At 32.8% G+C, this 12,950-nt stretch overlaps 1 protein-coding gene and 1 long non-coding RNA gene across 11 annotated transcripts in view; one reads left to right on the forward strand and one right to left on the reverse strand.

Moving 5' to 3' along the window:
• Nucleotides 1-12,950, forward strand: part of LOC105475404 (uncharacterized) — a 111,155-nt gene that overhangs the window by 93,683 nt on the left and 4,522 nt on the right. The gene's annotated exons all lie outside the window — the stretch shown is intronic.
• Nucleotides 1-12,950, reverse strand: part of LOC105475402 (calcium voltage-gated channel auxiliary subunit alpha2delta 1) — a 506,236-nt gene that overhangs the window by 41,777 nt on the left and 451,509 nt on the right. For 6 of the 9 annotated variants that reach the window (XM_011730609.3, XM_011730607.3, XM_011730613.3 and 3 more), the window contains 3 exons: nucleotides 9,522-9,593; nucleotides 7,180-7,251; nucleotides 3,812-3,873 (listed from right to left, as the gene is read on the reverse strand). In XM_011730609.3, the coding sequence (XP_011728911.2) occupies nucleotides 3,812-3,873; nucleotides 7,180-7,251; nucleotides 9,522-9,593 (206 nt within the window). The remainder of the gene's footprint in view (nucleotides 1-3,811; nucleotides 3,874-7,179; nucleotides 7,252-9,521; nucleotides 9,594-12,950) is intronic. The other 3 variants (XM_011730608.3, XM_011730614.3, XM_011730612.3) reach the window with 1 other exon arrangement.

Raw genomic sequence — 12,950 nt, forward strand, 5'->3', positions numbered from 1 at the left:
TGAATGGTGTAGCCCAGGCAGTGTTTTGTGACTGACAGAAACATGGTTAACTGAGTTAAGTGGACTATAACACATTTATCAACTCATTTATCTCCATAAAAGCAAATTATTCTCTAAAAAAAGACAGCATCCTATTAAAATAATTGATTACATTTCAAAATACAGTACTTGGATCAAGACTTAAGAAGAGAGAAATCACCAGATGAAAATTTTGTATCTCATTCATGAAATAAAAACATATCATGTTTTTTTCCTTCAACTTAGATGCAATGTTTTGTTCTAAATCATTGTTTGTGAATTTGTACAGTGATTCAGAAAAGTATTTCCAATGGAAATAGATTTAATCTGGCCCAAAGTTGGAGACTTGGAAAGCGAATGTGTGAGGAAAACATGCAAAGGTGGGAAAGTTGGGGCCTTGTCAGAGAACAGTTGTATGTATAGTGATGGAAGTGACAGAAACGACAGGACAGATACATTGGGCTAGAAATGTGTGAAGGGACTATCAGACTTGGAAGTTCAAATTAAACTTCGATGAAAATGGAAGGAGATGAAAGTTTTGTCAACAAGGAGTGATATGAACTTGAGAAAAGAACATTAACCTGCCTGCACTGTGTATTATCACTCAGTGTATGAGGAAAAGAGGTTGAGTGTAGAGGCCATTCACGAGACACATAAAACACTCCAAACGTGTCCGTATAACTGTGGGAGGGCCAGCTATCACATTGTAAGGGTCAAAAGAATCCAGTTTTTCTCAGAATTAGTTCGTCTAAGCAACAAGGGCACAGAACACATTCTCATACAATTCCTTGATACTCTGTTTTATCATAAAATCATCTCTCAAGAGACAGACCTTTAAGACTTCCTCTCTTTTTGCACCTTTTGACAAATTAATCTAAAAATTGAAAGGTGGCAATAATCAAGGAAGGGGGAGGAAAAAGAGTAACTTGTGTATACACATGAAGATTATACATGTATAAAGAAATGCCTAGAAATTAGAGATAGGAATCAGTTGATGGAAAAAAGTAAAATAATTAAAACAGCCATTCTGGTATTTTGCAATATGCTCTTTTCTTCTACGTCTATTCTACATGCAATCCTAGGAATACTAAAGGAGATAGGTTCCTATGATAATAACATAGGCTTCCATAAAAGGTTATGCGTATGTTCTGGGGACTTGGTTTGATTTTTATTAGGAGAGAAATCGTTGAGTCCATCACAGCCTACATATTAGTTGTATATTAATATGTAGTTAAAGAGATTTCTGCACTTAAATATTGCAATGGAAGTTCAGCACACCATTATATAAATTTGAAAAGATGAGACAGATTGAAAATTTCTTCAATTGGAAAATTCTTCCATTTCTCCAAATTGAAATTCTTCAATTCTGTAAATATTTCTAGAGTGCCAACTATGTGCCACTGTCATACAAGCTGATGATTCAGAAGTAAATAAAGCAGGGAACAATCCCTGCCCTCTTGGAACTTACTAGTGAGAGAACAGATGATAATCAGTAGAAATAAGTTTATATATGCTTCGTGTGTGTGTGCGTGATGTTAAATGTCAATAAGGGTTATGGAGAATATGAAGTGCAAGAGGGAGATAGAGTGTGGAGAAGCATTATACATTTTAAATAAGATTGTTGGAGAAGGCCTTTCTGAAGAGATGAAAAGTAAGTAAAGATGGGAAAATGAGGGAATGAGCATGTGACTGTTTGGGAAAAGTAATTCCAGGCAGAAGTAATTTCATATACAAAAGTTCTGAGGCAGATGGGTGCCAGTGTTTATGTTGTTTTGTAAAAAGGACAATGTGGCTTAACCAGGTACTGTTCAGTGGAGAATCTGGAAGATAAATTCACAGAGCTGATGGTGAGTGAGGTCAAATGGTTTAAGCCACTGATGGCCTTGCCAGACTTCGGGTGTCAGACTGAATGAGATAGCAAATTTACTGGTGAGAGTTGAGTAGAGAAATCAAACAGTCTACTCAAGGGTTAAGAACCTTCTTGTGATTGTGTTGAGAACAGAAATAAAGATAGAAGATGGAGACACAGATGCAAGTAGTTATTACTCTAATAGTGGGAGTTCTTTCTGACCACTTCTATTTTAGTCTGTGAAATGGAAAGCAAATTCATCACCCGAGCGAAAATGATGAGAATGTACTACAGGTTTGGAGAGTGAAGTGATCAAGAGTCATCTACGAGCATCCTAAAATTACAGGATTATGGAGACTGCTAGCCATCAGTAAGGCCCACTTCAGGTTAGAGGTCATGAATTTTAGGTGATATATCAGCTAGTGAGTATTTTACTTCAGCCACTTTTAGCTGTATGGGTACAGTGTGGTGTGGCTAATAATTTGAATGTAACCAGGACTAGTATTTTGCCAAATTGCTGTTTGCCAAACTCAACTATGATGAAAGGAGTTGGTGGTGTGCGCAAGACAGTGAAAGACCCAAGGAATTTCTGCTAAATAAAGAAGGGCACAAGGACACGAAGAGGGCAAGGCAGCAAAAAGGAAGAAGGGATTGATGGATTTCATGTCTTGAGTCAAGGATTACTGCTAGTAGCAGGAGAGGATGGAAAGTTAAAATGTGGTAACCTGAGAGTTGGATGAAAAATTCTCGTGTAAAGACTATGAAGGCATTGCAGACTTGACACTGTAAGAGCTGCAAAATATGATTTTGGAGTCAGTGGCTAAGGTAGGGGGATGACAAGATCATTAGAGGAGAGGAGGCCAAAAGTAAGACAGCCCAGGTAGTAGAAACATCATCTATGTCAATGCTACTTAAAATGTTTTCCATGGACCTAGCCAATTTACAAACTGTCTATTACCAGCCCATGATAGCAAAATACAGAAATTGAGAGGAAGTATTCAGAAAATTTTATAGCAATCTAACAGACTAATTTTATATCTGTGAAATCTAATAGTAAAAATTTTGAGCTTACGTTTCTTCCTTTTAAAGTTTATTTTATTAAACAATTTTTATTTTTCTTTACACCAGTGTAGGTATGGCATCATTTGAAAAACAGTGAAATATGTGAATGTAGGAGAGTGACAATGAGCCAGGAGCTGAAATCTTTATAGGAATGAGAGGGACATGATTGTTAGGAAGGAGGAATAGTAGGTGGTGTGGTATGGTGGCATGAGATTCAAAGATGGAAATTTTAGAAAGGAAAAAATAATAATAATGAGTAATGAGGACACACTCATATCACCCTCAGTATTCTGAAGACTTCAGAGGAATTAGTGAGCTCAGAGGAGAGTTACAGCAAGAAAGTGAAGGAAGTGTTGAGCAAGTGTCAAAGAATGGAGAATTACCAATAGATTACTAACTTTTAGGCTGTCCAACTTTCCAAAGCCCAGCCAATAAGAGGAATCAGAATATTATAGAACTGATACTCATGGAGGTAAATTATATCAACTAAACATTTTATATCAGATACTACAATGATGAGATAAGCTTTATATTTGAGGTTAGTTTTGAACTCAAATGTGTGTATGTGTGTAATGTAAACGAAACAACAACTAAAAGAGGAAATCAGTGGAGTGAACCCTACATATAATTATGGGTATTTGTCAACATTTCTCAAGTAAAAATACAAAATATATAGATTTATATCACATACATTTTCATTTGTAAATTTTGTATTACTAGATTTTTTCCATCTTTTCCATTTTAAAAATTAGTCTATAAGTTTACTATGTTTTGATTTTGGGAACTCTTCTATTGAAAATCACATGAAAATTCACTTATGAAAATGTAGACTTAATATTAATCCATTGGAATACACAATACACATAGAATGCAGTTAATTACCTGTAATCTGTGCCATTGACAGGTGTCCATGTGTATGTCCTGTTTCCTTTGTCAATATATCTCTAGAAAGAAGTTTGACGTGGTTATTATCATGGTTATTATCACTACATTTTGTATGAATATATACGAAAAGTAAAGCAGTAGAATTTACTTATAAATTTTGCAGTCATTTAATACTCATCTTTACAAAGGTATGATCTATTTTATTCTACGTTTATTTATTCTATGTGTGTCTAGCAAAATTTTTGACAGAAATAAATATAAGTGCAAAATCATAATAGTTTATGCCAAATTATCTTCAAAACATTGAAAACAGTATTTCCTGAAAAACAAATTTTAATAATGAAACAGGACTATGAAGTATTTAGACAAGGCTCAGATATGTCCATACTACAGTATGTTTAAGAGTAACATGCAACATCAGGACATTAACGCAGTGTGTCTAGATCCAAGTGTGTGATTAGCATATGACTGTTTTTATGAAGCCACTATTATAGCATTATTATGGTATCATAAGAGGCTATTCAGTATCACTGAAGGTTAGGAAAACACCTAAATCCACCAGGGAAAGAAAATACAGAGCTAAAGAAATTCATGCATGGCTATATCTTTTATACATGCACTTTTCCATTACGTATAGCGATGACATATATGTAATTTTTAATTTGCTTAGTTATTTTTGAGTTTCATCATTCTCACCAAAACAGTAACATGTACTGAAGTATTTCTTGGTATAAGGCACCATGCTAAGCACCTTAAAGTCATTCTGTCACTTGATCCAACCCCTGGAGTATATACTTTTATATCCCGCAATTTATTGATAAAGAAATAAGTGTCAAAGAGGAGGTAAGGTACTTAAGTTGGCAAAATGTATAATGCCAAATTCATGTTTATAACAACTACACAATGTATGTGTGCGTGTGTGTCTGTGTGTGAGCATGTGTGGGTGTATGTGTAGCAGATTGGGGGGGGGAACAGGGTTGGTGAAGAGGGCTTAGTATTCTTAGAATTAGAAGAAACAATGCTTATATATTTGTTACTACTCGTATACGCATAAACAAACAGGGCAAGCAAGTGTTGGTCTGCAAGTTATAAATAAAATACGGTATCACAAAATAGTATCAGAGCAGAGAAATAAAAATACAAGTTTTTTCAATATCAGTAGCAGAAATTATAATCTGGTTCAGTCTTCAATTTGTAATGAAATAATCATTACAAATCATTGAAACAGACAACTTTAAACATTATTACTATCTAATTTTTTAGTCAAGAAATCTATTTTTCAACTGCTTTCAAAGTTTGGAAATATTCTCAGATTAGCTTCTTAAGGAAGTCGTTATTCAGTAAGTTTATCCTTACTAAATTCTGCCATCTTTCAGTAAATTTTCTGCATGAAATAGAACAAATGCATTCTAGTTTTAGCCCAAGCATATAGTTATAAAGCACTGTTGATGGAATATGTGTAATATATACAAACTATTTTCAGATTCCAACAAAACAGATTCACTTGGCCATAAATTAAATTGAAAAGCTCTAATTCTATTTTAAACTTATTTCAGTAGTAACACTAAAATCCATAAAAATACAGTATCATAAGGGTTAGCATATATGTATTAAACATTTGATTATTCATATAATTTCTCATTTATTCCATACACTTACAATTTTTATAGAGTAGTAAGACTCATGAAAGACATGACTATGAAAAAAATGTTTACAAATTAATTTCAGACAGGTTTTGGTGAAAAATATTCAATAAATCAGGTGTAAAGAGAGGTTCTGTGGGAAACATTTCCTAGGTGAGGAATTTCAAATTACTTCCAACTCATTATGCCAAACATTGTGAAATGTGCTAACACTGGAGATTCCCAGCTCATCAATACGGAAAATGGTACAAGAAAGGTTATATAATTCCTACAACCACCACAAAAATGAACTTCAAAGTTAATAACTAACCTAAGCCTGTGGAATTCAGCTACTTTGGCTAAACTGCATAACACTATAATGTGAAGGTTACTATCACATCCTAAACATCTCTGCCAAATCCCTTACATAGACCATTTAGAAAGAGCTTTTGAAAGATATCAACTAAAAATTAGAGTAATATGTATGCACAGAGTTGTAATTTTTTGACTGTCTATAAAATAGTGAATAGTGATAAAAATTATAGTCACTCATAGAGTAAATAATAACTTTTCTTGAAATACCAACATCCATAGAAATCTGGAGTAGAAGGCAACATAGTAATTGAAGATTAGCAGTTATATCTATTTACAATAGTGTGTTCATGAGAGATATTTTAAAATTCTAAGACAGGAAAACATAGTCTTTAGCTGAATATTTGTCAAAAAAAGTAATTTGCAGTAAATTGAAGGGGGAAAAATATCAATGGAAGTTAACAGAAAATTACTTTGTAAGCTGAAAAAAGAATGTGCAAAAGTCCAAGTACATAGATTTGAAGTTGCAACAAAGACTGAAATGTAAATATACCTCCCTTTGTGTTCTGTAATAGGGACTCATAATGATATTAAAATGAGAAAGGCCATGTGCTAATGAAGGATCATATTCAGATCCTAGCTCACCTTCCACCTAGGGAAGGATCTGATGAGGAATTTCAGAGAAATGTCATCCATCTAAAAAGGATGAGATTGTGAGGAAAAGGGTAGAGGTTATACATAAAAGCTTAAATTACATTTCCAGGCTCAAAAGCTTCTGAGACCTATATTTTTCAAATACTCAAATGTATAAATGTCTGTATGTACTCCACATCTGACTGATAATAGACATACTCCAATATGATAATAGACATAAACCAATTATTTGTGGGGATAGTTGTGTTATCACAGGATTTAATTTCAGATGTAAGTGCTGGGAAATTTTAAAGTGTGTAACTAGTAAATGAAGATAAATCAAGCCAGAAACAAGTAAACAAAAAGCTAAAAATACAAAATAATTAATATATGGAACTCAATAATTAGAACATCTACCTAATCATATAAAACACATAGCTATTAAATATTAACTTCAATTTTGCAACATTGGCATGGTGTAAAACAACATGGCAAAATTATATTGTGCATTCTATTTCTCATAAAATATATGTAAAATATAATTTCAAGAATATACTGTTAATGTATAAGAAAACATCAAGAAACCTAAAGCAATAGTGTTTTATAAAAAGAAAAAAGAGTTAAAAATATATCTTAGTGAAAATATCCCTCCAGCTAAGAAGTGCTTTAAAAAAGAAAAATTGTTTCCTAGAGGTATCCATTTTATAATAGTGGATTAATAGAAAAAAGGACAAATTACCAATATCAAATTTTCTTGATATAATTTTTATTTAAGAATAAGCTAGAATCAATTCTTACCTCATCTTGAGATTTAACCAGAGTTCTGAATGTTTTTTCTCCACTTTCCCCATCAATCATCTTATTTCGAATCTAAGAGTAAATGAAACAACTACTTTATTCTAGAAACAAAGCTGACCTGCCAAAGTATGACTGTTAACATGGTAGTTTTTTAAGTTCTTTACTTCATGTAGAACAAATAAAATAAAAATAGGGAGTTAGTTTTACCAGTATCTGCAGTTGTTCTCTGGGAATTTTTTTAAGTTACCATATTAGAGTCATTTTACACTGTTTTAAAATTTAAATAAAACATCCTTCATGAAATATTTTCAATCTGTTGGTAGTTTTTGAAACATAGTTAATAAAATGAATGGTCAATTATGTTACGGCTGGCCACAGTGGAGTGGAAAGTAGTCACTGAGACACAGAAATGTATATATACAAAATTACATATAACACAGAATGCTTCAAATTTCTGCCTTACACAATCAGTTTCATGTGAGAAAAGATTTTTTAAGAGGACTCTTTATACTTTTTTGTTAGTAATTCTTATATCTGGAGTACAAAAAAAATCTAAATAAAGGATAGGGAAAACTATAAACACCTATTTGGATTTCAGATAAGAGAGTTGAGTCTCCTTCAGTAGAATACTCCAAATCCTTAAAAATGCAAGCTTGGCCAGGTGTGGTGGCTCACTCCTGTAATCCCAGCACTTTGGGAGGCCGAGTCAGGCAAATTGCCTGAGGTTGAGAGTTCGAGACCAGCCTGGCCAGCATGATGAAACCCCGTTTCTACTAAAAATACAAAAATTAGCCAGGCATGGTGGCAGGTGCCTGTAATCCCAGCTACTCAGGAAGCTGAGGCAGGAGAATGGCGTGAACCCAGGAGGTGGACGTTGCAGTAAGCCAAGATTGCGCCATTGCACTCCAGCCTAGGTGACAGAGCAAGACTCTATTTCAAAAAAAAAAAAAAAAAAAAAAAAAAAAAAAAAAAAAAAAAAAAAAAAAGTGCAAGGTCCCATTATCCACTAAATATTCCAGTCTACTGGCAATTCTCAGAAGTTTCCTCAACTTATTTTTTATAACTCAACCAGTGATTTACATTTGACTTCAGGCAACTGCAAATAATAAGTAAACAAACTTGGTGTGATTAAAGGAATAATCTGAAGAATATACGAATGTGTGATGTATCTAATTTCAAATAATTGGGTCTGAAAGGAAGGAGTAGATAACAGCTTCTAATGTAAGTTGAGTGTGCACTTATGAAAAGCTCAAAAATAATAAAGACTTTACCATGAACCAGGTCTTTTGCTAAGTCCTTTCTATATATTATTTCATTTGATGACTATTACTAATTGATTTAGAAGAAACTGAGGCTTGGAGAATATAAATAAGATCATTTTGGTCACTCAGTGGAGTGACAGCCCAGACACCAAGCTTATCCCTATTACTTTATCCTACTTTATTATGTCCAGTACTTTACAACAAACATTATTAATCACCTAAACACCCTAACACGAGGCCACAGTCTAGGGTAATTAAAGTAAATTAAATTATATTGTTCTACAATTAAAATACACTATAACAAGTTATAAAAGAAATATGATGGCCTTTGCAAAGGAGTTAATCCATCTGGAAAAATTCTAAAAATCTGGAATCTGGAATGCAAGAGCCAAGTTCTGCTACTTATTAGCTGAAGAACTGTAGAGAAACTATTTAACTTCTCTGTACCTCAGATGTAACATCAGTACAACAGATATTATAGTGTGAAACAATAATAGCAACACCAATTTCCAAGCCTCTTGAGAATCCATGACTAACATATATCATATACTTAATGTTATTTATTATTTATTTTATTTTTCTTATTAATACTCTCATTATCATGGAAGACTCTCTCAGAGGAGGAAATAATGCAATTTTGCTTTTGAAATAAAATAGATTGCTGAGTAAAATGTATTAAGGCAAACATGGCAGCTTCTCTCACGCTACTCCTTATGTGTTTGGGTGGTTGGATTCCTTCCAAGTCTTTTTTCAATACTATAGCAACATCCTCCATCTCTATGAGTTTTACTGACGTTTACAAGATAAATTCGTATTAGAAAAGTGAAAATATGTCTACCTTTAGAAAGAGAAAGAACACTAAGGTCAAATCCAACTTAAACATTTATACTTTTTCATATGATCTTTTGGATAGGAAAACCCAGGATCTAGAAAATTTTAATGACACAGAACATTCATCTTTGTGTACACAGTATCTAACAGACAAGCTAACACATTGTAGCTGTTCAACAGATACTTGTGGAAGGAGTGCACAACAACATCTGACCTGAGGAATTGTTCAGTCTTACTGATTCCACTCACCTCCACTTTAATATCATTCTCTAACTCTGCATCAAGGAAATCCAATGTTACTGGCTCCTGAGATTTGGGATTCTACACAGAAAACAATAATAATTAGGTACACGTAACATTATACAATGATGCTGTGTATAAAACAATTCAATGGGTATTTATGAAATTAATTGTGCAAAAATTACTTACCTAGGATACAATAACTGTCTAAAGGTATCTTCTTTCATTCATATATATATATATATATAGCTTACATATATAAAAGCTAGAGATTGAGCTTTCAGTGCAGGCAATCTTAATAAATAACCAAGTGAAGAGAGTCTCATTTTGAGTGGTGTATTTGATACTGCATTTCTAATCACAAGCTCTTTGGGCACACTACTTTTGAAGAACCATTCACAACTTTCTTTTCATTAATTAGCATGGGAAAGGGGCAAAATATAGCCATTTGGATAACTTATTTGGCCATAAAACAATGGCAACATGTAGGCATACTTTTAAAATTTGTAAAAAAAAAAAAAAAAAGTGTATGATAAAATGTTTTAAAATTATGTTTACATTTGCCAAGTAAAACATTCTATTGGACCTGTTCTTCCTTCTGAAAGTGTATAAAGAAAAGGTGCAAGTGTGCTTCATATACTTCAATCTAAGAAATTTTATATTTTAATAATTCAAATGACATCAGAATGTGTAAGATAAACTTGTGGTTGTCATAAAGATTTTAAGATTAGCTATTATAATTAAAGTCTTACTAAGATAATAACCCCGGGTTCACTGAATACTGTTTCCTATTGCTTCTTCTTGCTGGCATATAATAATAAATAAATAACACTGGGGAATAAGATAAATTCTTATTTATCGATATCATTATATAAAATGATACTGTTAGTCTGGCAAATTTACCTCATATTTTCTCAATTGCAAAATGAAGATTCATTGAACTATTTGATAAACAAAATACAGTTAATTCCTCTATAACTTCCTAAGTAATGTAACATATCATAATAAAACTTTAAAGCTTACTAGACCAATAAAATCATAATAGGTATATGTAATTTATAATTGCAAAATTTTATAAATTGAATTTTTAATTTTTATTAAAATATTACCTAAATCTGATAACTAGATACCAGTAACAAATGTAAACTATGCTGGATTAGTGCAAAGGTCATTCAAACTTTAATAATATAAGCCTCACAGGCTCTTTCAAAAGATATTCAGATCATCACTGTTTTAAGCACTGTTTTAGGAAGAAACTGACCAAGACAGTTGCAATAAGTAAAAATGTACTAAAATTAAGCATATCTTATCAAGATGCTGAATGACATAGTATACATGGCAAATATTTACTGACAAAAATGCCTTCCTTCAAAGAGTAATTCCACCTAAAGATGAAAATTTTTTATTGCTATGGTTTTTGATAAATGAACATTCTTAAAGGCAAATTTTAAAAAACAGCCATGTCTGGCACTTTAATTGAAAAAAATATTCACTGCTTAAGTACTCTATCGCTATCATCAGAAGATTCTAGAATACTGAAAATAAGTATTAAATTTTTCAAAGGTGAAAATGCTGACCAGTATTGGTAAGCTACTGATGACATCTTACTGCCTGAAAAGGAAATACTCATTTGAAATGTAGTGTATTTTAAAAGAAGAAAAAAAAAGCCAATGTTGAAAATCCTTCTAATTTCTTTGTTTAAAAAATGAAACCTAGGAAGTCCCTAACAAAAGGATACTCTAAAGTTTACAATATTATTCAGCATTGCTCATTTAATGTCCCATGAAATAAACCATCTTCACACAAACACCGTATCAGCATTAAAATTTTAACAAACTCACTGCAAAACAAAGTCAAAATAATGAAAATAATAAAAAGTAAACAGAAATAAGAGTATTTATCTTACATGCAATGGATAATGCATAGCATGACCAGACCCAAACAGCATGCATGGAGGAGGCATTATCAGGAAGAATTGGCAATATGAAGATCATGTCCCAATCCAGCATACAAAGACACAGAGAAGAAAATGAAATCATAAAAGAAAAATCTCAATACATAACTTGTACTTTTAAAATAGCAATCTAGCTGACCATTTTTTTAAAAGATCCATCAAGGGCATGGTGACTACAAAATTCAAAAGCATAATGTTTCAATAAGAAAGCACCAAGAGAGGCTGAAGAACTGGAAAATAGTCTCGCATACCCATTATTTTTGTTTGATATTTAAAATACCTAGTATTTCTCATTTGCAAAATGTGGATATCAATGGAAATAACTACCATACCATTTGTGGAAACAGAAGAATGCAAAGTTAACAAATTTTAAATTGAAATAATTACTAGATAGTATTACAAATGATACTTAGTTCAAAAATATCCTTCAAATTGAGGAGTCTTGTGTGGTTGCTAGTTTGCCATTTAGAGTTTTCTTAGAATGAAAACAAAAATAAAACAAACCATTTTCAGGTTGTTTATTTTTTAATTATATTGTTAAGAGTTACATGCAATATTTGAGGTTGCTGCAAAAACAAAAATTCACTAAAATGCACATGACTGCAAAAGTATAAGATAATACATAAAAAGAAACATGCAAGGATAGTAACAAAATAATTTACTATATCAAGAAAGGCATAAACATAATTTTAAACTTTATAGGAATTATAAAAGATATGAAGACTTTCATATGCAACAATATGAAATTCAGTTTGTTCTAAAATTCTAGCACTGGAAGGGAGTTAAAGCTTCTCAACTAGTTCAGTGGCTCTGCACTTTAGAACTCCATGGGGAGCTTTAAAAATTTACTATTTAGAGGCCGGGCACGGTGGCTCATGCTTGTAATCCCAGCACTTTGGCAGGCCGAGGCGGGTGGATCACGAAGTCCAGAGATTGAGACTGTCCTGGACAAGGTAATGAAACCCCGTCTCTACTAAAAATACAAAAATTAGCTGGGCATGGTGGCCAGAAGCTGTAATCCCAGCTACTTGGGAGGCTGAGGCAGGAGAATCATATGAACCCGGGAGGCAGAGGTTGCAGTAAGCTGAGATCATGCCACTGCACTCCAGCCTAGCGACACAGTGAGACCCATCTCAGAAAAAAAATTAAATAAAATAAACGAAACAAAACAAAAACGATTTAGAGGCCTGGTGCCATCACTGCCAAATTAAATCAGAATTTTCAGAGGATGAGGCAGGGAACTGACATACATATTTAATTTCCTAGGTGAATATACTGTGTAGGATGGAAACTAGTGACTAATTCAATTCTCCTGCTTTTCAGATGAAGAAATTGAAGCACTACAGGATTTAGTGGAGTGCTCAAGAACACAGTGTTGGCTATTAGAACCAAACCAGCACTCAGTTCTACTACTTCATAGCTTATCCATCTCGTCTTAATGACATATTATCTCTTCGTTTTAATGTCACCCACTTTTTTATGTA

Source organism: Macaca nemestrina, chromosome 4 (assembly GCF_043159975.1).
Source record: "Macaca nemestrina isolate mMacNem1 chromosome 4, mMacNem.hap1, whole genome shotgun sequence".
Lineage (NCBI taxonomy): Eukaryota > Metazoa > Chordata > Mammalia > Primates > Cercopithecidae > Macaca > Macaca nemestrina.